Here is a 26,986-nt window from a genome sequence, read left to right as displayed (position 1 = left end):
GCTCAGGAAAGCCAGATGACTTTTCCAAAGTCACATGGTTGGAAAAGTGGTAGAGCCAGGTTAGAAACCCAGTTCTTATTATTGCTCCTTCATTGTTTTTCCTTTCTAATCACTGTCATTCTCAAAGGCTCAGAAACCAGTATAATCATTTGTATAGTGTTTCTCTAAACCAGTGGTTTTCAACCTTCCTAATGCCGCGACCCTTTAATACAGTTCCTCATGTTGTGGTGACCCCCAACCATAAAATTATTTTTATTGCTACTTCATAACTGTAATTTTGCTACTGTTATGAATTGTAATGTAAATATCTGATATGCAGGATGTATTTTCATTGTTACAAATTGAACATAATTAAAGCATAGTGATTAATCACAAAAACAATATGTAATTATATATGTGTTTTCCAATGGTCTTAGGCGACCCCTGTGAAAGGGTCGTTCGACCCCCAAAGGGGTCGCGACCCACAGGTTGGCAACCCACAGGTTGAGAGCTGCTGCCTTAAGTGGAGTTTTAGATGTCCCTTTTTTCAGTAACACACTTAGGATCTCTTGGTTTTCTTCTATTGATGACTAATCACTTCCATTACATGTACATTTTATTGACTTAATGTTTAAAATGTAAGCTTACTTGCATTAATTTTTAGTTCTAAATTGAGGGCAATTTAGCTCACGGTAGCCTCGTATATAACCACCAGAAGATAAACTAGAAATTTCTAGTGACAATTTTTCTCTCCTTTTATTCACAAAAGGTAAAATTTTTACCCAGCCTTTTAGAATGAAACAAGAAGGATCATACTCTCCAAGTTTCCCAATAGCAAAGACACGCTTTTCACGACCCACTTCAAACATGGAGCCATTGAAGCAAATCTGGAACATGGAAAAGACTAAGTCAAATGTAGTGGAGACTTCAAGGCTGAATCACACTGAAAAATTAAACCAGGTGAGATACTGGAGTTTGGAGATATAAATACACTGAAAATGTGTTTAAATTCAGTGGTTATTATATCTGATGGAAAAACTGGTCTTTTAAAATTCAAATCATTCACTAATTTCAGATGTAACTTAAGCATTTCCTATGGTTCGCTGGATTATAAGAAATGAGAAGTGACAGTGAGAAAAGAGTACAATTTTGTCAACTCCAGGGTTTCTACTATTTTCTCAGATGATTCCCAGATCTGTATCTCTAGTTCCAGCTTTTCACCAAAGTTATAGAAGCATATTTACAACTTACCTCAGGAATATCTTCACCTGAATGGCTGGCCCCTGAGCACTACAATCGTGGTATTTTTGTGTGACTATAATGCTGAAGGACTTTGAATAAAAACTATTAAAATATAATCAACAAAGGCCTGGTTAAGTTAGCAAGATAACAAGTTGAGCTCAGAATAAGCATATGAAAATTAAATTTGAAACATAAAAGTCCCTTATTTCTATAACTTAAAATACTAGCTTTAGTAACATATATAATAAAATTTACACATTTTAAATGGACAGTTTGAGTTTTGACAACGTATCTAGTCATTAAGAACCATAAAAATCAAGAAACAGAACATTTCCATCATCCCCCCAAAGTTCCTTCATGCCACTTTGTAGTTAATCTCTTTCTCCGCCTGCAGCTACAGACAATTACTGCTTTCTATAACTGTAATTTTGACTTCCCAGGAGTTTCACATAAATGGAATTAAATAACATCTAGCCTTTAGTGTTTATCTTCTTTAACTTAGCATGATGCTTTTGAAATTCATCCAGCATTTATCAGTCGTTTGTTCCTTTCTCTTGCTGAATATCATTCCACTGTATTGATATACTTCAGTTAGATGTTATTTCCTGTTTGGGGGTATTATGAATAAATCTGCTATGAACATTTACATACACTTTGTATAAATAGAGACTTCATTTCTCTTGAGTAAATACCTGGGAGTAGGATTGTTGGGTCATACACTAAGTGTGCGTTTAAGAACTTTATAAGAAATTGCCAAACTGTTTTCTAAATTGTCTGTACAATTTTACTTTCTCATGAGCTACGTTGCAGCTTTGTTAACATTTGATATTGTCAGTTTTTAAACTATTAGCCATTTCAGTGGGTATATGATGGGATCTCATTAGTTTTAATTGAAATTTCTCTAATGATGAATAATGCTGGGCATATTTTTATATGAGTATTTTCCATTTGTATATCTTCTTTAAAGTGTCTATTCATATTTTTGCTCAATCTGAAAAATTAAGTAGTCTTTGTATTGAGTTGGAAGAATTATTTATATAATCTAGACATAGTCCTTTATCAGAGAAATATTTTCTTTGGTCTATGCTTGTCTCTTCATTTCTTTAATCTGATTTTTGTGGAAAAGTCTGTATTTTTGATGAAATTGAATTTACATTTTTCTTTTGATTCTTGCCTACATAATAGATCTTTGCTTAATACAAAGTTCCAAAATGTTCTCCTGTGTTTTCTTTTAGAAGTTTTATGATTTTAGTTCTTAGGTCTATTATTGATTTCAAGTTTTTTGTTGTATAAGGTACCTGGTATGGATCAAGTTTTAATCTAGCTGGATTATAATTTTGGGGGAGTGTGTTTCTGTGCCAGTTCTATTTTGGTGCTTTTAAATTCACCTTAATTTTGTTAGGGCAAGTCTCCCCTAGTTAGTCCCTTTTCAGACTTTTTATCTATTCTAATGTATTTTTTCCTGGAAGTTTATAATTATTTTTGTGAATTCTAAGATTTCAATGAGATTTCTCTTTGAATTAAATTTTTAAAAATTTGAAGACTCCACACATTACATTTAATAGATTTATTCAATAACATATGCAGCTTTCTATTCATTCAGAATTATCTTATGCTCTTCATTGCAGATGTATAGTTTTCTTTATTAGAGTTTAGTGCATTTCTTGTAAGTATATTCTTAGGTATTGTGTAGTGTGACACTTTTGTTGCTATTGAGAATGGGGTTCTAACTACTTAAGGCTTATGAGGAAAGAAATTCGTTTTTTGAAATATTATTTTGAAACTGGCCACCTTACTGAACTTTGAACTTGTTTAACCATTTTCTCATAGGTTTTCCAAATACACCATAATAATGTTTATAAATGATTTTCCTTTGTCTTTTTCAGTATGTAAAGTTCTCATTTTTATTTTCTAAATTTATTTACTGATTGAAAATTTCAGAAAAAAATATTAAAGAGTGAAAGTGCATATTTCTTTTGTAAAAATAATTTTCCAATTTGATTGGTAAATAACTATTACTGTCTGATTATTAGAGGTTAAACTTTATGCTTTTATTATCTGTTTAGTGTTAATTTTTATCAATTGCCTATTAATTTTTATCTATTTTTCTGAGGAATATATATCTTTGATTCAAAGCTCTTTTCTGCCTTTTCTCTGATCCTGTAGGTTCCTATCTGAATATGGCTTTGGAGGGGGATGGGGGAGAGTCAGTTTATATCTTTATTTATGCCCCTGTGTTGTAATCTTTTGTTCATTTGATTTATTGCCCATTCTTTGTATTTTGTATATGGGCATTGTGAGATCAGGGACCCTCTTGATTACTTTCCTTATGTCAATCACTGATTACCTCCTGTTCTTACTTTCCCCCACATTGTAACTTCTACCCTCTAATTATAGATATCTTCAAGATTACCTGGACTTTAAAAAATCTCCCTCACTCCATTCATTTTAAGTCTCTTAATTTGAGGCAAAAAACCATATTCATCTTCTTGAGAAGCATTCTTTTCCTAGTAAGAGCCCATCATTTTGACATCTTGAAACCAGGCTTGGAAAATATTTTCTCTAAAAGGCCACATAGTACATAGTTGAGGCTTTGAGGGCCAAATTGTCTTTGTTGTAATTATCCAACTCTGCCCTTGTAGTGCTGAAATAACTTTGGACAATAGTGAGTGAGTCTGTGTTCCAATAAAACTTGATTGATGGATACTGAAATTTGAATTTTGTATCATTTTCATGTGTCACAAAATATTCTTTTTTACCCCCCCCCCCCATTTAAAAATGTCAAAACCATTCTTAGTTCATGGACTATACAAAGACAAATGGTGGGCCAGTTTTGACCCATGGGTCATAGTTTGCTGACCCTGTTACAAGCCATTCTTCATAGAAACGAATCACATTTGTATTCAGTATCCTTCCATTTACTCCCCCGATTTCCAAATTCTTGAAATTGAGTAAAAAACAGCAAAAACCTACCTTTGTGTCCAAGGTCCTTTAGCTTTCTGCACAAAACTTGAGGTCTCTGAGTCTTTTTCCTTGGTCTCTTATTCATCCGTGTAGGATCAGCAATTCCTTCTCCATTGTATTCTTTCCTAATTTCTGTGGGTTGCACCTTTGTATTATCTCCTGTTTCTATTCTTACCCTCTTAGCACCCTAGTCTCCTGATTGCTCATCCCTCCAAATCTAATTTTCTGCCAGATTAAAATTCTGATAATGTCTCTCTCTTGCTAAAAATCTCTGTCAGTTTTTGTTTATGTAACTAAGAAAAACTTCATTTGGCATATTCTGTAATATGACTTGAGTCTACCTTTTTCAGTTTCCTCTACTACTTTTCTAATGCCTTCAGGAAAACTATTCTTTTTTTCTTTGTTCATGAAGTTCCTTCTACCTTCATTGCCCTCTCTACCACTTCTCTGCAATAGTCTCTTCATTTTTTTCCTTTATTGGGGTCTCCCTTTGCCATTGGCTTCTCTCTGCTAAAATCCTCAGATCCCTGCTGTCTTAACTTGGGCCGCTCCTGTCTTTACTCTCTATCTGTTGAGTTCAGATAATCATCCGTTATTTCCTTAACATTATTTTTCCACTTGCTCAACTTTGTGAATTTCCTCCCCTTTCCCTCTTTCCTTAGGGAGCCTTGCTTCTAAACTCAGAATACACTAGATAGTCACTCTATTTTCTCACCCCACATTCACAGATCTTTCTGCATCCCTATTGGTTCTTTCCTCCTTCATTTCTATTTCAACAGAAGAGCTTTTCCTTCTGCCCTTTATGGCCAGTCATTCCACCAGTGCCCTGGCTCACACTGAATCCTGCCTCCCAGGGACCTTTCACCATCCCATCTCTTCCCTGCATTAGGCAAACACTAAGTGTGTGTTTAATAAACATTGAATACTTTTATAAAGAGAAGAAAATTGGTAACAAAATTTTTTTCTGGGTAAGAGTATGGGATTGAGTAATTGAAGACTCTAGAATCTAATTGTTATAGAGAATGTTAATTCTCTGGAAAGTTTAAGAATATTTAGTTTTAATAAATATTTTACCTACTATAAATGTATTTTGTATGTGTTAAATGTTACAGTGACTCTTGAGAACAGTTTTTTATCCATTTGATTGAAATACATTTCCTTTGATAGATATTTCCTTTGCATATTATTCAGATTTATCTTTGACTTTTTTTTTTTTTACTATAACTTGAACTTTTATTTCTTTTTCATAGTTGGAGAACACCTTCAAATCAGTTATTGCACAGATTGGACCTGGTGGGACTATTAATCCAGAACTAAAGCATAAAATAAAATTTGTAAGTATTTTCTGTTTCTGGAAAATGGATAAGAATACTTGATTATACAATTAGATATCATTTGTGGCCAAGTTAATTTGCTTAAGAGTATTTCTTAGCTTTATATTTATATTTATGCCTGATCTTTTCAAATATATTGCAAATGGAGTGGCTATTCATTTAAGATCAGAAAAAAACTAAATAAATTAGAGTCTTAAAATTTTTTAAAAAATTCTTTAGAAAATGTTAAGTTCCTTCATAAATGTGCTCTCTTCCCAGTTTTCTTCCCCTTACCCTAATGAATCATTGTCAAGTTCTTTCCAATACCAGTTTTCTATATATTTATGTCAAATATTATTCTAAATTGTGTATGGTATCCCATCGTGTTGGTACACAATATTTCACTTTAATGAAATTTGTTATTGATTACCATTTGGGTTATTTCTAGCCTTCGCTATTAAAAAATGCTGTAGTTAATGTCTGAACATTTATCTAGAAGTGGAATTGACAAAGGTATTGATTAAGTTTGATAAATATTACTACTTTTCCCTCTAAAAGGTTTGAACAGATTTTCACTCCTACTGACAGTGAAATGTTACTGTCTAATTATGTTGTTTTAACTTATATCTCTTGATTTTTACATTGAGCATGTTTTCATATGCTTAGTAGTCATTTATATTTCTTATGTCTTTGGCCTAATTTATTGTTTCTCCTTATTAACTTGTAAAATTTTGGTGGTAGCTGTTAATTGTAATTTGAATAATCAGAGTGCCATTGTGACTCTTTCTGCCTTACTTTCATTTGAGCTGTGTGGTTTTACTAGGAGAAATGCAAAAACTTTCGGGCATTGAGGCCCTGTCTTCTTTGTTTGGACATTTGTTCAATATGACTTTTTTATGGTAACAAAATATTAGAGAAATAGTAAGCATTCATTGATAAAGGATTGGTTAAATTATCCACCCAAATTAGGGAATATCATGTGGCTCATAAGAAAGTTTTTATGTGTATCTCAATTAATTTACATGGAATTATCTCCTTGACATATTGTTGGACTCTAAAAACAGATTTTATAGAGTGACATGTTTAGTGTTATCCTTTAATGTAAATCATAAATAATGTGAATATGTTTTTGCATAAGTTGGTTTCTGAAATGCATCAACAACTATCTCTGAATCATAGGATTTTATAATCATTTCTACTTTGCATTTTTCTGAAACTTGAATTAAAAATTTAAATAAAATATATAGTATCTTGAAAAATCTAGGAAAATCCAAAGCTTTAAAAAATTTTATTGATTTTTTAAGGAGAGAGATGAAAGATATAAATATATAGAGAGAGAGAAACATTGATTTGCTCTTCCACTTACGCATTCATTGATTGATTCTTGTATATGCCCTGACCGGGGATCAAACCCGAAATCTTGGAGTATCAGGACAACACTAACCAACTGAGCTACCTGGCCATGGCCAGTACAAAACTTTTTATACTTTATTAGGATAGACTGAATCCATTTCTAGGAATTTATCCTAAAAAAATAACTGGACAAGTGCATAAGGTGCAACTATGAGGATAATTACTTCAGTGTTTGTGGTTATGAAAAATAGGAAATAGCTCTAGGAGATTGAGCAAACAAATTTAAGTATATTGAATATTTTGAAAACTCAAGCCAGAAACATGTTGATGCATATTTACTGACATGGTAAGATGTGTTTGGTTTGATATTTAAAAACTGATTATAGAAATAATGACCTATTTTATGTTAAATATAGGTATTTTATGTATACATAGACAATAATGGCTAACTGGATATTTTCTCTGTACTGTATTTTTCAAAGTTTTTTATAATGACCATTGTATTTCTTTTCTACCATTTAAAATGCTTGAACTTATGCTATAGAATTTTTTTTTTAGATTTTTTAAAAATGTGAACTAATGGTATGCTATCTAGGCTAAAGAACTGATAGGAATTTGTGGAGAGCTGTGGAATTGCAATGTTGTGCCAGAATGATTTCTCAACTCTGGAAATGTGGAAGTCACTGCTTTTTGTTGTTATAATGTTTTTTAAAACTGGAAACTGAAAAATATTGTGACTGTTTCATTCACTCAGTAACATGCTGCTTTTATCTTTGGTAATATTTACATTTATACTGTCTTATATTTTATCACCCAACACTCCAATGGTAACTATTTATATTATATTTCATTTTCTATTTATTAGGTTGTGTCCAGGTTTCCAGAGGGTTTACTTATTTCTAAACTGCTTAGGGAGTTTGAGGTGAGTGTTTCCTTTTTCATCAGCCATGGTTTTTTTATAGCTTATGTTTTCCTGATGGATAGAAATTTTGTTGCTGCTACTTGGACCCTCCAAGGCTATGCTCTAGAACTTAAACATCTTGTTTTGATTTCTGATGTCCTTTTCTTTACTAAAAGAGTTAAGAATATGATTTTTAATAAATAATTCATGATGCATAGGAAGGATATTGTTACAATATTATTAGAAAAAACGTTATTTTTCATATCTGATAATACCAAGTAGCAGAGAGGTTGTAGAGATACAAAATACCTCTATGCTGCTTGTGTGACAAATCCCCTTTGGAGAGCGTTTTGGCAGTACCAAATAAAGCTTGAGATACACACCCCACTGATCCAACAGCTACACTCTATACACACACTTTAGAGAAAACTCTTACACACGTGCACATGAAGACATTCATAAGGCATTGCAGTATAGTAAAAAAATTGGAAACAGATTACATGACCATCAATAGGAGAATGGATAAATAAATTTGGATTGACATTTATACAATGCAATAATATGTAGTAGATAAAATAAATGAAGTAGATTTGTTCTGAAACCTGGAACATTTTTGGAACCATCATGTTTGGTGGAAAAAAAATCAAGTTGAAGAATGATAGTTCAGATATTGCCATATAGCCAATTTTAAAAAATGGTTAAGACCTATACATATGTTAGCTGTGTGCAGCACTCTGTTCTGAATGTCTTTCATTAGATTTTTTACAGCAAACGGAAGCACAAAGAAGTAACTTGCCTAAGGGCCAGATAGCGAGTATGAAGGAGTCAAAATTTGAACCCCAGGCAGTCTGGTTTCAGAATCCTACCTTTTAACTACCATGCCATAAAAACTGACATATATTTATAGACATGAATACAGATATTGCGAGATACTATAGCATAATGGGCAAGATACATCGCTTTGTGCTATTTTATGGATGATATGTAAAGTCAGGATAATATTACCTAATGCTATAGTTTGGTGAGTTTAAATGACTTAAAAATAAAGTACTTAGATCAGTGCCTGCCATATAGTAATTATTCAGTAAATGTTAAAAGAAGAAAACTTAGAAAAAATACATATCATCCCTCAGGATAGAGATGGAGGAAATTTAAATTCATCTTGTTTTAAAGAAATGTATCTTCTAGAACCACAAAGTGTTTTTCAAGTAGGCCAATGGGAGAAGCTAAAACAAAGACTCTGATGTGTTTTGGATTAACAAGTAAAGTCACTTATCAGTGAAATTACAGAATAAAGTCAGAGAGTAATATAAAATTTATGGGTAAAATCAACCTCCTGTGCCAGACTCACAGCTCATAGTGAATAGTTTTCTACCACAAACATTTTAGCAAATGTACTTCGTGTAATAAAAGTTCAGGGTGTTAAGATTACAAAGGTTAAGGAGAAATTAAGTCGTTTAATGTTTCAGAAGCTCTTTGCCTTTCTTAATAAATAGACTTAGGCAGAAATTCAATTTTATGATTATAAATATATAGTGAGTGTAGATTTAATTTAACTTTTACTCTAAATTGTGCAAACACCTGCCAACCCTTCTCTTTATTTTATCCAACATGATATAAAAGCTACCTGTATGATTTTTTTTCTCTTGAAATACCTGGTCAACACTCTGCCATTCTTTCAACATCCCTTATGATATTGCCGATTGAAGAGAAGATAATGTATCAGCAGTGCAGTCATGGGATCTTCCTGCAGCTCCACATAAATATGAAGAGAGAAACCAGATAGCAAAACCAAAAATTCACAGACAATATATATAATAAAATTGGGTAGTATAAATTGCACAAGAAACTGGTGAAAAGGGTTACTTCCCAGGAGGTGATCTCTTGGATGACTGGTGCATGGGAGTGGGATGGAGACTGTTTTTTGCTCTGTATCTTTCTGAGACTTTTGAATATCATTTATTTAAAGAATTCATATTAAAAAATTCTTTGTAAACTAGCCTTTTGCTTACTGAATTGCATTTTCATAGTACTAGGTACCGACAGAGAAGGTAGAGGAACTATTAAAGTAACTAATGAACATAAAAGGGAAAGAAACCATAATACATATGTAAGGTACAAAGAAGTAAAGATACTAAGTTTAATTCACCACCACCCTTCCTGTGTCGTTAACCAATTCTTTATTTCTTGGGATAGCATAGTTGGCCTGTAAGTCTTACAGTGAGGGATTATATAGGTCTCTTGTTTGTATTAGACTTGTATGGAAGCAAGCCTTTACTGTGGTACCTGAGTTCACTGATCCTTACAGATTTAACTTGGCTAAATCCAATTAAAGCACTGCCCAAGGTATCTGTAGATATTATATTCCTAACATTGCTGTTTCATGTTGTTCCTGTTTTTTTTTTGTATGTGTGTGTGTATGTATATGACAGTTAATTTTTAAAGAACAACTTTCACCAAAAAAATTGGGCTTCTTAAACGTGATAGAACTCGTTGGAGCTCTTAGTGACATTCTCCATGTGGAGTTCAGGGAAGGAGAGCAAGACTTACTGGTGTTTGATGCTGATATGAAGCCTCTACCACGTGGTGAGTTTAATTACAATATGAAGCAAACCTGATTTTTAGTTGTCCCTGTAAGGACAAGGAAAATGAAAGCATAATTTGTATGTGTAAGATTCTTTGTTATAACCAAGCAGATCACACATTAGCCTTGAAAATGTTTTATATATAATGACCTTATTTCTGGTGATATTTGTTATAATAGGCTAGCCTGTATTACTATTCAAGATTATCTGATTTTTAAAAAATTTACTTTCTTCATTGTCCAGATTTTTGGATGATTCTGAAGAAAACGGTTTTTGAAACAGTGATCTGATGGGGAAGCACTAGGTAGTTCTTAACTCTGGCTGTATAGCAAAAGCTATTTAGAAAAACATGGCGATTCAGCCCACCTGTTGTGGCTCAGTAGTTGAGCATCAGCCCCTGCTCCAAAAGGGCACCGGTTCGATTTGGGGTTGCAGGCTCAATCCCCAGTAGCCGATAGATGTTGATGTGTCTCTCTCATTGATGTTTCTATCTCTCCCTCTCTTTGCTTCTACCTCTAAAATCAATTAACTTATTTTTTTTTTTTAAAAAGAAATACATGGAAATTCAGAATAAATGGGTGTGCCTTGGCAACCAGCACTTGTGCTTTTCTAAAAATGAACATTTTATTTTGTGATAATTTTAGGTTTACAGAAAAGTTGCAGTGATAGTACAGGGTTCCCATATGCCCTTCATCCAGTGTCTCCTAATAGTAACATCTTACATTACCATGATACATTTATTAAAACTAATAAATTAGTATTGGTACATTACATTAACTGACCTTCAGAGTTTATTCTGATTTTACCAGTTTTCAAAAATTGTTCTTTTCCTATTTCTCTGCCACTTCAGGACACCACATTGCAATTAAGGCACTTGGTTTTTGTTTGTTTTATTTTTATTTTTAATGTGGCTTAATATTTTTCTTTTGGAATTTTTATTGACATTACTATAGATTCAGATACACTTATTAAGAACTAATGCAGGCAGATCCCATGTACTCTTTCCTCAGTTCCCTCATTGGTAATGTCTTTCCAACCAATAGTACAATATCGTACTTATATTTTTACTAGTGGCCTGATGTATGAATTCCTGCACATCGAAAGGAAATTAATTAGAAGAAATATTTTAACACATTGCAGACCAGTAGTTTTATTACTAGCTTTCTTTACCCAGTGGCCAGATAAGTTTCTTTTGAATGAGTACAAAAAACGTTTTACATAAATGTTAAAGGCATGTTTTAAAATTAAATACCCATTGCATTTGGAAGTTATTACATGTTCTTACAAGCTAATATCTTTTTAAAGAATTCTCATGATTGGTCACAAACCTTAGAACAGAAAAGATGAGAATTCGTGTGATACGTCCGCAATGTGTTAATATCGCTATCTGCCCTTTCTCTATAATAGTAGTGTCAACCAAATTCACAATCAACAATGACAGATGGAAACACACGCGTGTGATTGGCACCAGTGAGAGCTTTATATGTATCGTGCATGCGTGTCAACTTAGCCTTTTATAGATATAGAATAAACTTGCTTAATTAGACCTGCTTTCTGACTTAGCTAAACTTTTTCCAGCCCAGTGAAGCACCCCAATTCTCTTTCAGGTAATTGTCAGCAACACAGCAGTAAATATCAACACAAAGCAGGTTATTATTGTAGATCATGCAGGGAGAACAAAGGGTAAAATATTTAACTGCAGCAGTGTTTGACTATATTCCGTGCAGTGAGAAAACCTGAAGTCATTTTCAAGGTCCACCATTTCTTTCTTCTTTTCAGTTGGGTCAAGTTTCTAAGCTTTCTAAATCTCCGTTTTCTGGCTAATGAAAAGAAAATAGGATTCTACCAAGTCTCCTGTCTACCTACTCTAGGACTTCTGTGAGGATCAAATCAGATGAGGCATGGGAAAATGCTTCACAGACATTTGGTTAAAGTGTAAATGTTTCCACGTGGGTATAAAGCAAGTCCTGTTCCTGGCTGAAAAAACTCCAAGGAGGCTAGTTGCTAGGGAGAGGAAGCCAGGTGTTGCTATGTGATGTCATTACCTGGCGCCCACAGTGACCGTTTCTGGGCTGGCCATGGGGTCTCGGCAGCGTTGGCTGCAATTTGGTGGGCTATCACTCTGGGATGGTGGTGAGGCCTGTGTCCCCCTTGGGGGCAGCCAAGTGTATCTTTGTTGGCCAGGTCCTTCCTGCCGTTTCTCTGTAAATGGCAAGTGTGCATCACGGCAGCTCCTGCGTTGAGCACCTGCCCCCTGGTGGTCAGTGTGCATCATAGCAACCGGTCGGACAGTGGGAAGGACACTTAGCATATTAGCCTTTTATATAGAGACTAGAGGACTCTTGCACAAAAAGATTCGTGCAATAGGCCTTCCCTTCCCCTGGCTGCCGGCACTGGTTTTTCTCCGGCACCCGGGACCCAGGCTTTCGCTCTGGCCGTAGCCGCCTTCAGTCTTCACTCTGCCACTTTGTGCCTATGTATGCAAATTAACTGCCATCTTTGTTGGCAGTTAATTTGCATATCTCACTGATTAGCCAATGGGAAGCATAGCGAAGGTACGGTCACTTACCATGTTTGTCTATTATTAGATAGGCTAAGTTTCTGCAAATGGTTACAATGGACAGCTATTTTTTTCCAAAGTATCAATGTTTCTTTGTATATTTTTCTGATTAAAATAACCCATGTTAATTCTAAAAAATTCAAATAGCACAGATGAGTAGAAAGTTGAAAGTGAACATTTCTCATTATTTAACCCCCACAAAAATGCTATTAGAATTTTTGTGTAGCCTTCCAGACCTTTTTGTTGTTTTTTTATTAATCCTCATCTGAGGATATTTTTTCCATTGAATTTTAGAGTGTGGAAGGGAGGGAGGAGAGACAGAGAGAGAAACATCAATGTGAGAGAGAGAACATCAATTGCTTACCTCCCGAATGTGCCCTGACAGGCTAAGGATCAAGCCTGCAACTAAGGTATGTGCACTTCACCGGAATCAAACCCAGGAACCTTCAGTCTTTGGTCTGAAGCTCTAGCCCAGGGGTGGGCAAACTTTTTGACTCGAGGGCCACAATGGGTTCTTAAACTGGACCAGAGGGCCGGAACAAAAGCATGGATGGAGTGTTTGTGTGAACTAATATAAATTCAAAGTAAACATCATTACATAAAAGGGTACGGTCTTTTTTTTTTTTTTTTTAGTTTTATTCATTTCAAACAGGTGGATCCGGCCTGCGGGCCGTAATTTGCCCACAGCTGCTCTAGCCACTGAGCCAAACCAGGTAGGGCCAGACTTTTTTCAATGTATATGTAAGCATAGCTAGATTTTGAAAATATTACAAAAATAATGTTTGCTTCTTTAAACATTTCTGACAATGCAGTGGTGGTAACTAGTGTTAGTAGTTTTAGAGGGTCTACTTATGGACTTCTTCTGTATAACATCCTGTATAATAAAAGGCTAATATGCAAATTGTCCCTTCGACTAGGAGTTCAACCAGGGGGCGGGGCCTCCTGACCACCTTCCCACGGCCCCTCCACCAAGCCAGCCTGACCCTATCGGCCCTGATCGGGTTGGGCCAGCTGAACCTCACCCGTGCACGAATTTGTGCACCGGGCCTCTCTCTAATAATATAAGCATATTATGCTCATTAGACCGGACGACCTTCTGGACGAAGCCTGGGCTGTGAGAGAAGCCTGGGTCCCGGGTGCCTGCCGGCAGCCAGAGGGAAGCCCGGGTGCTGGAGGGAAGCCGGTGCCAGCAACCGGGGGAAGGAAGGCCTACTCTTGCATGAATTTTGTGCATTGGGCCCCTAGTAGTTATATAATGTATGTAAACTTTTCTTACATGAGACAATATATATAAGTATTTTATTAGTCCTTGTTTTTTATGCTTCATATATTGTGAATGTTTCCCCATGTCAGCATATATAGGTTGATTTCATTCTTTTTAACTACATATAATTCTTTTATGTGACTATATTATAATTCACTTAACTAATCTCCTATTAATGGACATGTCAATTATGAAAAAACTACAGTGATAAATATTATATTTATTTGTGCACTTATTTTATTTTTTAGGAGCCACTATGGTTTTAGATGTATCTGGGGTCTGTTTTAATGTGCCAAACTCCTGTAATCATCATACACATGTACATTTCAACAAAATATGTGATTTATTTGGGAATTCCCTAAAAATTAAGGCATTGTATTATGGACTACTAAATAGTCACAGACATGCTACATGAAGCAACAACGAACGTTCACTGCTAAAGTTGAAGGAGAAATAAATTGAAATAAAAATGTTGAAAGTTAAAAAACCTTCCACCAAAGTTTAAGAAGCCTTATCAGAATTAACCTCTTTCCCCAACATAATTGAGATTTGTTACCATCTAGAACTTCCCTTATATGTCTCCATACTGAAAAGTTCTGCAAAGACAGGTTCATATCTCTTATTCAGCACTATCTACCCAGTGCCTGGCACATAGGGTGTGCTTAATAGCAGTTATAAAAATATTTTAACAGATATACTTAAGCTACTCTATTGGTCATTTCAGATGGAGCTGTTTCATCAGTAAGAAGTTCATATTTAGTTCAATCAGATAAGAAAATAGAAGCCAAAACTTATGTCTCCAGTCCCCCTAGAAATGCATTGCCTACTGCTACTATTAAGGAAACCCCATGGATTTGGTCTTTTAAAAATCATAAAGAGCCAGAACAGAGAATTTACAAGAAGCCTAACCTGGTGGTGAAGCCTTTACAGCTGGTGAGTGAGGTTTTCAGACTTGTGCACTGGAGATTCAGCATTATGGAGGGTAACTGGATGACTGCGTCCTTAAACCAAAATTCTGTTTTAGAAAGTCTTATTTCTGGGTATTTGATTTCTTGGAAGAGACTAGAGCTTTGGTCTAAAGTCACTTTATGCAGCATTTACTCTGGTTTTCAATCTTTTTTTTTTTTTTTACTAGCTTTCCCTCAAGTCTCATTTTCAAGTTTTTAGATGGCTTTGAAGATATGACAGTTCTCTTAAGATGACATTGCTGATTCTCTGTCCAGGGTTTTCAAAATGTAAGCTTGAAAACCCTGGACTACTTTAGAAGGGAAGACTTGAGGAGCTTTGTGTTAGCTGTATGCCTCAACAGCTGCTGCAGACTACCCCAACCTATACTCAGTTATAGGGAGCTTTTCTTTTTTCTCCTTCATTACATCTCCACACAAATTTTCCCCTTTTGTGTTCTCATCTCCTATTACTTATTCTGTTGTTATTAAGGAATTAATTACTTATGCTCCTTCCTTTCTACCCTCTATTCCTGCGTCTTTCATGGAAGGAAAACATTGTTTTAGGAGAGTCTGCTGTGTTTTCTAGAGGACAATAGGAAGGCCTAAAGGAAAATAATACATTTTAGAATGAGTGTTTGAGAAACCCTATTTTTTATTATAAGACTAGTTTGAAATTTAATCTATTCTTTCAGGTTACCTTTGTTGGTAAAGTTGGGTAAGATGAGAATCAACCTGAATATTTGAAGTACCATGTTTATAGTGTTGTATAGGGTAGTTGAGCAATACACTTTTAACTCTTTAACTAATATCATAAGGCAGTAGGTTTTCATATTTTACCATAGGTAAGAATCACCTAGGGAATTATTTTTAATGCATACTTGTGGGCCCCACTTCCAGGTATTCTGAATTATTAAGTGTGGACTAAAGCCCAAGAATCTTCATTTTTATAATTTCCTAGGTGATTCTGATAAAGGTGATTCATGAAATATACTTGGAGAAATGTTGTCATGAAGTTTGAAATGTCACCTGAAGATTTATTGTGGCTTCTTTGATTTCTTTTTTAACTTGTAGCAAGTAGAAATTGATAAATCACAGCTCAGTCAGGCAATGGCAAATCATGATATCCCACCAGATGCTGCCTGGAACAAGAAATTATGCAGACTGCCGCCATTAGATACCAGTACCCTCGTGGGAGTCTTTGTGGAGAATATCATCTCTCCTAGTCAATTCTACATCCAGATCTATAGCAGGGATTCATCAGAGTTACTTGAAGACATGATGATTGAAATGCGGTAGGAGTCTCTTGTTTTTAGTGTATCTCATTCTAAATCAGCACTTCTCACATCTTTTGGCTTCAGGACTCTTAAAAATTAAGGACACATGAGAGCTTTCGTTTATTGATATTTATCATATAGAAATTAAAATGACAAGATTTTAAAAATACCTTTTGTTTAAAAGTTTAGTAAATCCAATTGTGTGAATATAAATAACATTTTTTTGAAAATATTTTTGTAAATTAGAAGAGTGGCATGGTTTACATTTTTTTGCAGATCTCTTTAATATCTAGCTTAAGAGAAGAAACTTGGATTTTTTAATATCTGCTTCTGTTTTGAGATACGTTGTTTTGGTTGAGATATTAACACAGTGAAAAGGGAAAATAACTATTTTCATAATAATACTAAAATAGCATTGCTCTTATGGACTTCCTGAAGGATAGTAACAGGATTCCAGGTGTTCATGAACTATACTTGGAGAACTACTGCTCTAAGTTATCTCTTCTCTCTACTGAAAAATGATGTTCTTTATTAATAAACATCATGTAAATGTATACATTTTCAATCACTTTAGATTTATTCATGAACAATGTCTAATTTTTATATTAGTGTCACATACAAGTGTTTCTTTATTATTTATTTTGTCTCTCTTCAAAAGCACTTAATGTTTTTTTCTAATTTTACATTATATACTTGTCCCACCCAAGAATACCTGGAATAATGTAAGTCACATAATCACTTGGTAAATATATTCTTGTATAGTCCATTTTAGTGTGCCTATATTTTATTTTTTATATTTTATTGATTTTTTACAGAGAGGAAGGGAGAGGGATAGAGAGTTAGAAACATCGATGAGAGAGAAACATCGATCAGCTGCCTCTTGCACACACACCCTCCTGGGGATGTGCCCGCAACCAAGGTACATGCCCTTGACCAGAATCGAACCTGGGACCCTTCAGTCTGCAGGCCGACGTTCTATCCACTGAGCTAAACTGGTTAGGGCTAGTGTGCCTATATTTTAAAGCACACTTACTGGCTCTGTGACTTTGAAGTTACTTTACTTCTCTGGGTCTGGTCTTCTAATCTACAAAATAGGGATAATGATAGCACTTAACTCACCGAGTTGTGAATGTGGAAGTACTTAGAATAGAGTCTAGCTCAAATGTTGGCTGCTATTGTTAATACTGTATCTGCTGTTGCTTGGTGTTGGGATGTTGAGGCACTGGCTGTACAAGGAGAAGAGGGTCATGGTCTTTGCCTTTGTGACGCTATGATTAGCTAGGAAAATAGATGCGGGATAAGGGGGATATGGTGTGAGGCAGAAGTTGTGCCTGGGCAAGGTGGAGGAGAGCTTCATAAGGATTCACTTGAGCTAGGCCTCAAATATAAGTAACAATTTTCCAGACAAGGAGGAGTGAGTGGATGGGTGCAGGTCCAGTCACTGGCACCAAGGCCAACATTACAAAGGACTGAGCCCTGTGCTCTAAGAACAACAAATAGGGAATTGAAGTCACCACTGGGTGAGGTTGGGGGGACAATGACTGGATGTGAAACTGGAAGGCTAGGGAAGAGCTAGAGTGTGGACACTATGGGAAGAGAATTTTATTTCTTCTGTATACAGCGAGGAACCTCTAAAGGTTTTAAGAAAGAAAGAACATCAGGTTTGTATTTTAGAAAGCTAACTCTAGTTGCAGTGTGGAGGATGGATGGAGTGAAGGGGAGAAGATCCATTATAGGCTAGTGTTGGTAAGAGAGAGTGTGGAAAGGAGGAGAGAAATTAGGAAAATAGAATTGTCAAGTCTTGATGACAAGAATGTGATTGAAAAGGATGAGAGAAAAGGAAAATATGAAAACTGTGCTGACTTTAGAGATTAGGTAGGTTTCAGCTGGGCTTGGAAGTTAGAAGTTTACAAATAGTGAATCTAAGGTGATCATGAGATACTGAATTGGTAATGTTGAGTGGGTAATATGAGGATTAGGGTTTAGCCAGTGTTACAAAGACATAAGTTAGCTGTAGTAGCATGAAGGTAAAAGTTTATTTCTTCTTCCCATAATAGTTCGTGTCTAAGTAATACATGCTGGTAGGATAGCTCCAGGTGTTAGGGACAACAGTGTTTTCTGTCTTGCTGCCCAAGATAATATATTGGCCCACCCACATGGTCCAGGATGTAGCTCACCACCAGATCCTCATTCCAGCCAGTAGGAAGGAGGAGTGGGGGAGGTAGAGGGTTGGAGATATCCCTTTTTCTTTGAAAGACACAAGGTGGATTTTCACACTTTACTTTTTTAAAAATTGTGGTAAAATACACATTAATTCACAACCTCACATCCCATTGTCCAGAACTTAGTATTCACATAGACACATTTAGATGTAAGGGAGTCTGGGAAATCAATTAAAAATAGGGATTCTATTGCCTGACCAGGTGACTCGGTTGGTTGGAATGCCATCCCGTACACCAAAAAGTTACGGGCTCAATTCCCTGGAGGACACATACCTAGGCATGTATGGGAAGCAGCTGATCAGTGTTTCTCTCTCACATCAGTGTTTCTCTGTCTCTCCCTCTCTCTCTAAAAACCAATGAAACAGCCCGACCACCATGGCTCAGTGATTGAGCGTTGATTAGTGAACCAGGAGGTCACGGTTCAGTTCAATTCCCGGTCAGGGCACATGCTCAATCCCAGTGTGGGGCATGTAGGAGGCAGCCGATCAATGATTCTCTCATCATTGATGTTTCTATCTCTCTCTTCCTTTCTGAAATCAATAAAAAATTAATAATTTTTTAAAATGAAAAATAAAAATCAATGAAACATATCATCCAGTGAGGATAAATAATAATTTTTTAAAAAAATAGGGATGCGCCGAAACCGGTTTGGCTCAGTGGATAGAGCGTCGGCCTGCGGACTGAAAGGTCCCAGGTTCGATTCCGGTCAAGGGCATGTACCTGGGTTGCGGGCATATCCCCAGTAGGAGATGTGCAGGAGGCAGCTGATCGATGTTTCTCTCTCATCGATGTTTCTAACTCTCTATCTCTCTCCCTTCCTCTCTGTAAAAAATCAATAAAATATATTTAAAAAAAACAACACACACACAAAAAAATAGGGATGCTATTTCTACAAAAAAAAAAAAAAAAGAAAGAAAAAAAAAAAAGAGGAGAATGGAAATTGGCAACAACTAGCATCTTTTTCATACAGTTGGAAGTAAAGTTTTAAAGTGCAGAAGGGCCCTAACCGGTTTGGCTCAGTGGATAGAGCGTCTGCCTGCAGACTGAAAGGTCCCAGGTTCGATTCTGGTCAAGGGCATGTACCTTGGTTGCGGGCACATCCCCAGTAGGGGGCGTGCAAGAGGCAGCTGATCGATGTTTCTAACTCTCTATCCCTCTCCCTCTCCCTCTCTGTAAAAAATCAATAAAATATATTTTTAAAAAAGTGCAGAAGGGATGCAGAGTCTAAACATAGAGATGGAGAATCATCAATTTATCAGTAGTAGTATAAGGTATGAAAATGGATGAGGCAGTAAAAAAAAATCCACAAAAAATTTAAAAAATGGATGAGATGGTATACAGCAGGGGTAATAATAAATAGTTAATATTTGGGTGTTACTATATTTGGATTTTGCTGAACATTCACATATTGTAAGTAGGGCTTTATTATCCCCATCCCCATCTTCAGCAAGTTAGCTGAAGCACAGGAAGATAAAATCATCACACAGCTAGTAAATAATGGGTGTGAACCCAGGTTACTGGTTTCAGAGCCTGAGCTTTTAGTATGTTACACGCCCTAAAGATAAGCCCCCAGTGGAACCCAAACTTTTAAGGCAATTACAGAGCCACTAAGGGAATAATTATGGACAAGGAAGTAGTAGGAGAAAAGAGTGTCTTGGAAACTAAGTAGGATAGAATTTGAAAGAGGAAAGGATCAGGGCCATTCTGCAGAGAGAACAAGTATATTGAAAGCTGAGGAGAAAGGCTATTGGATTTGGGAATTAACAGACCATTGATATTTTTACAATGTCCATTTTAGGAAGTCCTGGGGAATGGAGTTAGATTGCATTCTTCAGCAGAGAATGTGAGGCAAAATGAGTGTATGAGTTTCCTATTTAAAGATATTTGTTGAAGAAGAGAAGGGATTTAGAAAAGAAAAAGGAAAATTAAACTAATTGGTATTAATAACGCATTAACAAATCAGAAAAAATGAGGGTGTTTTCCTTTGCTTTTTGCCCAGACTTCCTTGCTCTTGATACACTAATAAAAATTGTTCTTCCCCTATGTTTCCATGTTACGGAATTCCACAGGCGCTGTTATTCTAATCAACTGGTTTCTGATCGGTATGCCATGCCAGAATATTTTATCCAACCAGGACATCTCTGTTGTGTAAAGATTTCTGAGGATAAGTGGTGGTATCGAGTCATTATCCATCGAGTTCTTGGGAAACAGGAAGTTGAAGTGTTCTACCCAGACTTTGGAAATATTGGAACTGTTCAGAAGTCCTCTTTGAGGTTCCTCAAGTGAGTTAACAAATTTAAGGAGGACAACTCAATTTTTGAATCACAATGCCAAAGCTTTGTGTGGTTTTAGACCTCTGTTTTCTTTTGCCTTCCTCTCTCCATCCTTCCTTGCTTACCATCCCTCTTTCTTCTCAGTGCAGACTTGGCAAATGGTCATTTAGGTTCACAGTTGGATTATAATCTCTTGTGTCTTTTTCCACATGACTGTGAATCTGACTGGACTATGAGATTGAATTTCAACCTCCTATTAAGAAAATGTTTCTTTGGGTTATGCTAAGAGTTGCATTTATATAGCATGAAGATTTCCTCTTCCTACCGATTTGCATGGTTTTTAAAAACTATATTTAATGATCTTACTAGTATTTCTTAGAGTGCTTTAAAGTATAAGACATTAATTTAAAAATGCATGAATAAAATACTCTGAAATGGTGTGAATAGCTAAAATCAAGAAATGGCTTAGAAATTCCATAGCATGCAGTATAAAAACATGATTAAATATTAATATATTTGGCCGAAACCGGTTTGGCTCAGTGGATAGAGCGTCGGCCTGCGGACTGAAGGGTCCCAGGTTCGATTCCGGTCAGGGGCATGTACCTGGGTTGCGGGCACATCCCCAGTAGGAGATGTGCGGGAGGCAGCTGATCGATGTTCCTCTCTCATCGATGTTTCTAACTCTCTATCTCTCTCCCTTCCTCTCTGTAAAAAATCAATAAAATATATTTAAAAAAATATATATATTAATATATTTGATTATTAATTGCAGATGCTGCTACACAAAGCTTCCAGCTCAGGCTATCCCTTGTTCTTTGGCTTGGGTGAGACCGGTAGAGGTATGTTTGCTTGTTTTCCTCTTAATCAGAAAACATGTGATGCCAAGAGCAGATTTAGTTTCTCAGGATACAAAAATAAAACATGGAATAAGCCCTCAAATAAATCATTGTAGAAAATATAGAAGACAGATGTGTAGATAAAAATAATTGTACTGTGCCTTATTTGCTATAGAAATTTCTGCTGTGTATGGTAGAGGGGTATGAGGAAGAATATACATCTCTGTTCAAGGTAATTAGGGAAGGACCCATAATACAGGTGGTATTTGAGTGGAATTATGAAGGAAGATTAAGACTATAACTGGACAAAAAAGAGAAGACATTCCAGGCAAAATGAGAACAGCACAAAACACTTCAAATTGGAGAAGTTTGGAGTGGTTCTGTTTGGCAACTTATTTTGGATGAGCTGGAGTTGGGGCTTGGCAAATGATGGTCAGAGAAATAGACAGAAACCTAAGAGGGATTCATATTCCTGTTCAGGAATCTGGACATTGTCCTTTAGATGCTGGGGAGCAGCTAAAGGGTATCCATGGGGAACTGCCACAGTCAATCTATGTTTTTTAAAGATTCTCTAGTAATATCTTTGTGGGAAATGATTGTAGTGGGGTGAGAGCAGGAGGCATTTTCACCCAGGTAGTTAAATTTGTTAACTGTTATATAGTCATATTTATGTACCTTATATATGTTTTTCCCTCAGAACTCTTAGTTGTATATATCATACATATTATTATACTATATTTCTCTATCAGTTGCTTACATATACATGGATTTTTCCCTTTAAAATTCTTTTTAATCCAAAAAACTCAGTAAAGAGGAAAGAAAAAGGAAAAAAACATTATGTATAATTTTACCACTAAACACATTAAATTTAGAAATTTGATGTATGTTTCTTTCAGGTTAGCTTATTGGTTGTTGTGGTGAGGATTTTTGTAGTCTTGAGCGTTTCATAAAATAATAGTCCTGTTATTTCATAATTCATGTTTTCACTCGGCATTATAGCATAAATATGTTGATGTTACCATAATTCTCAATTTTAATAGACTCACAGTAATCTGTTAGGTAAATGTGCATCATGGCCTGTGTATCCCTTTATTGTTAGACATTCAATCTGCTTCTGACTTTTTAGTATTACAAATAATGTATGCAGTGTATGGTTTTTGTGCAAGTCAGTATTCAGGATTATTTTCTAAGGGTGCATTGTAGCCCTGACGTACATCATGAAGCTCAGCACTACATTCGTGACCCACTTGTGGCCAATGTTCATTACTCTCGTATCTGCCAGATCACTACCATTACTGATTCCCTTTGCTTTGTTTTCTTATTTCTTTCCTGAACTTAGGGCTTCTGGCCTTAGGGATTTGCCCTTTCTGATCAATGGAATAGTTTATGCAAAGAATTCTCATGGTTGGCTCCTTTTTGTCATTCAGTTTTAAGCCCAAATCTTATTTCCCCAAGAAGGACTTCCTTGACCCACCACTTTAAAGTGCACCTTTCCACTTCCATCATTCATGGTGACTTTATTTTATCTTCATAACACTATCTGGTATTATTTGTTCACATAAGAAAGTATGAGCTCCTGAGGTCAGGGAAATTATCTTGTTCACTAGAGCACCAGCGCATAGATCAATACTTGGAACATCATTTGTGCTCAGTAAATCTTGTTATCTAATAATAGACAAACATGTAAATTGACCATCCCTCCGCTATGCTCACCAGCCAATCAGGAGAGTATGCAAATTAACCCAACAAAGATGGCGGTTAATTTGCATACGTAGGCACGAAGTGGCAGAGCGAAGACTGAAGGCTCCGGCCGGAGCAAAGGCCTGGGTCCCGGGTGCCGAAGGAAAACCAGTGCCAGCAGCCAGGGGAAGGGAAGGCCTATTGCACAAATCTCTTCATGCAACTGGCCTCTAGTCTTATCTAATAAAGAGGGGATATGCAAATTGACTGTCATACCATAATGGTCAAGTTGGCTGCATCCACAGCAGAGGCAGGGATTCCGTAACACAAGCTGGCTGCACCCACATCGAAGTCAGGGATTCCATAACACGATGGCTGCGCCCACAGCGGAAGCCGAGTTCCCGTAACGAGCCTTAATGAGCAGTCAGCAGGGACATGAGGCTGCATGGCGCTGGGCCGGGGCAGGAGATCTGAGTCTGCGCCCCCGGCCTGGTGGGGCTTGACAGGGGACCTCAGGCCATGCCCCGCGCCTGCATGGCTTGACGGGACCTCAGGCTGCGTCCTCCACCTGGCAGAGCTTGACGGGGGCACTCAGGCTGCGTCCCCCACCCTGGCACCGGGCCAGGGGACCTGAGGCTGCGCCCCACACCCTGGTGCTGGACTGTGGGACCTGAGGCTGCGCCCCATGCCCGGCGGGGCTTGACCAGGGACCTCAGGCCATGCCCCCCGCCTGGCAGGGCTTGACAGGGGACCTGAGGCCACACCCCTCAACCTGGCGCTGAGATGGAGGACCTGAGGCCATACACCCCACCTTGGTGCCAGGTCGGGGGACCTGAGGCCGCGCCCTCCGCCATGTGGGGCTTGACAGGGGACCTCAGGCGGTGCCCCCCACACTGGCACCAGGCTGGGTGACCTCAGGCCATACCCCCTGCCTGACAGGGCTTGACGGGGACCTCAGGCCGTGCCCCCTACCCCGGCCCGGACCGGGGGACCTCAGGCCATGCCCCCTGCCCCAGTGCCAGGCCAGGTGACCTGAGGCTGCGCTCCCCCACCTGGTGGGGCTTGATGGGGGTGAGGCCATCCAGGTCTGGATAAAGCCAAATGGGGGTGGGGCCAGCTGGGTCTGGGTCTCGCTCGATTTCAAGGTGCATATGGGTGGGTGGGGACTTGACTCTGGTTTCCGTGGTGTGCCCCAGACTCTGACAGGAGGAAGATTTTCATATACATTTTACCAATTTTCTTTCATCTCTGACACTTCTATTATAGAGAAAGGGCAAATAGCAATATTAAAATATTTCCTCTAATTAATTCCCTTTTAATGTGCACTAATTTCGTGCATTGGGTCACTAGTGTCTTTAACTAAATGAATGGATTTCACTTTATTTCTATCTTTTTTATGGTTTTGATGAAAGTTAATGTAACTTATAATGGCAGAATAGCGTGGTGGGACTAACTCCCAGAGACAAAATCCAAAGGGGGCAGAAAAGCAGTCTACCCTTGGAAGCCAAATCTCCAGCCTTGCTGGTTTAAAGAGTTAGAGGACATTATTTGGGACTGGCATACAGCTGGAAGTTTAAAGGAAACACACATGAAGGGAGGGAGCCACAGATTGGGTGAATTCTATAATCAGTGTACAACCTGCCCAGATTATTAGGTCACTACTAAACTTCGCAAGTTCTGGGAAGAGCCCAGGCCCTGAAAAATCACTGGCTTACTTAGTCTTTCTTTTTCTCACCTTGTCTTCCCCTATTTTGAAGAGATATTTAAAAATCATTCCCCTAATTAACACATTGTATGCGGGAAACGTATTTATATGTTTTACGTTGACTGGTAGTAGAGCGCGGGACACGTATTAATACGTTTTTTATAGACTAGCGGTAGAATGCAGGTAACATAAATACGTTTATTTTTATACTTATTTATTGCTCTAAAGGGATGCTAACATGCAGATATATGAATTCCAAAGGACAAAATTTGGGTCTCTAACACATATGGTGAATTATGTATGTACTTCCAGGTATAACGGTAATCAATCTATTCAACTGCCAAAATGGCCCGCTCCACCTGTTAGTTTGCGATAAAAACTACCCGCAAACAATGTGTTAACACTATATTATTTTAGTGATTATTCTAGGAAATACAACATATATGTGTATAACAATGCAAGGATATTAGAACACTTTAAATTCTTTAACCTAATTTTCTGGTCTATTTTTTATTTTTTTATATTTTATTGATTTTTTACATAGAGGAAGGGAGAGGGATAGAGAGTTAGAAACATCGATGGGAGAGAAACATTGATCAGCTGCCTCCTGCACATCCCCTACTGGGCGTGTGCCCGCAACCAAGGTACATGCCCTTGACCAGAATCGAACCTGGGGCCCTTGTGTCCGCAGGCCGACGCTCTATCCACTGAGCCAAACCAGTCAGGGCTTTCTGGTCTATTTTTGTTGTGTAGTTAATATTATAGTTTTTGACCCCTCAAGAAATTGACTGCATAAAATAATAACATCCATGTAGATTTAGTTACATACTTCTCATTTTCTTAGCTCTTTATTCTCACCACTCTTGTCCTTTATCTGGGAATAGTTCCCTTCTGTTTGAACTGGATCGTTTAGTATTTCATTTTGTGAGGGTTTGATGATGGCGGACTTAGTTCTGTTTACTTGAAAATATAATTTTGTGTTTATTCTTGAAAGCTATATTCCCTTGGTATAGAATTTTAGGTTTGGCAGTAAATATCTTTACAGCCTTGAAGATATCATTGCTCTGGTTTCTGGTTTCCCTATCATATTTGAGAAGTCAGTTGTCATTCTAATGGATGTTCTTTTGTAGCCAGTGTCCTTTTTGTAGCTGTTTTTAAGATTTCCTATTTGTTGCTTGTGTTCTTCAGTTTTAGTATCTTTATGTATAGATTTATTCTTATTTATCCTACTTTTGTGGTTCATTGGATTTGTTTTAATCTGTGCCTTATTACTTTTCATTAAATCTGGAAAATTACTAGCCATTTTCTTTTCAATTAGGTTTCCCCATATTCATATATATGTTAATTCATATATATGACTGTATGTACATATATTAATATAGATATATATTCCCTCTGTCTGTTTCTGCCTCTCTCTTTCTGGAGCCATAATTATTCTCAATTTATTGTCTATGTCCTTTAACCTCTCTTTTGTATTTTACAAATTTCTGTGCTTTGCATGTTACATTCTGGGTACTATTTTCCAAGTTACCTTCTACTTTTTTATTTAATTCTGTCTAATCTACTATTAAAATTAACCTATTAGGTTTTAAATTTTATTGTATTTTTAAAGCTTTCTTAGTTCTTTAATTCTGCTAGATCGGTTATTGGATTGACGAGAGGCCTGATGCACGAAATTCATGCAAGGGGCTCGGCCCTCGCAGCCGCAGTGGCTTGCCTCGGCCTGAGGCAATCACGGGAGCTTCCTCAGCCCTCACAGCCCCGGCTTCATCCAGAAGGTCGTTTGGTCTAATTAGCTTATTACGCTTTTATTATTATAGATAGATAATTTCTGCAGAGTAAGTTTAGTTGTTTTATAATTCGTCTAAAATCTCAAATATGTAAAGTT

General features: G+C 36.9%; 1 protein-coding gene across 4 annotated transcripts in view; it reads left to right on the top strand.

Annotated features, from left to right (window-relative positions):
* TDRD5 (tudor domain containing 5) overlaps positions 1-26,986 on the top strand; it is a 46,375-nt gene that overhangs the window by 1,996 nt on the left and 17,393 nt on the right. For 3 of the 4 annotated variants that reach the window (XM_059673603.1, XM_059673600.1, XM_059673601.1), the window contains exons 3-10: positions 749-939; positions 5,436-5,519; positions 7,717-7,773; positions 10,185-10,338; positions 14,922-15,094; positions 16,180-16,400; positions 20,674-20,886; positions 21,650-21,716. In XM_059673603.1, the coding sequence (XP_059529586.1) occupies positions 749-939; positions 5,436-5,519; positions 7,717-7,773; positions 10,185-10,338; positions 14,922-15,094; positions 16,180-16,400; positions 20,674-20,886; positions 21,650-21,716 (1,160 nt within the window). Of the gene's footprint in view, positions 1-748; positions 940-5,435; positions 5,520-7,716; positions 7,774-10,184; positions 10,339-14,885; positions 15,095-16,179; positions 16,401-20,673; positions 20,887-21,649; positions 21,717-26,986 lie in introns of all 4 variants that reach the window. The other variant, XM_059673599.1, reaches the window with a different exon arrangement.

This window comes from Myotis daubentonii, chromosome 18 (genome assembly GCF_963259705.1).
Source record: "Myotis daubentonii chromosome 18, mMyoDau2.1, whole genome shotgun sequence".
In the NCBI taxonomy this organism is placed as follows: Eukaryota; Metazoa; Chordata; class Mammalia; order Chiroptera; family Vespertilionidae; genus Myotis; species Myotis daubentonii.
Note: the sequence above shows the minus strand (reverse complement) of the source record. Positions and strands in the feature narration are given on the sequence as shown.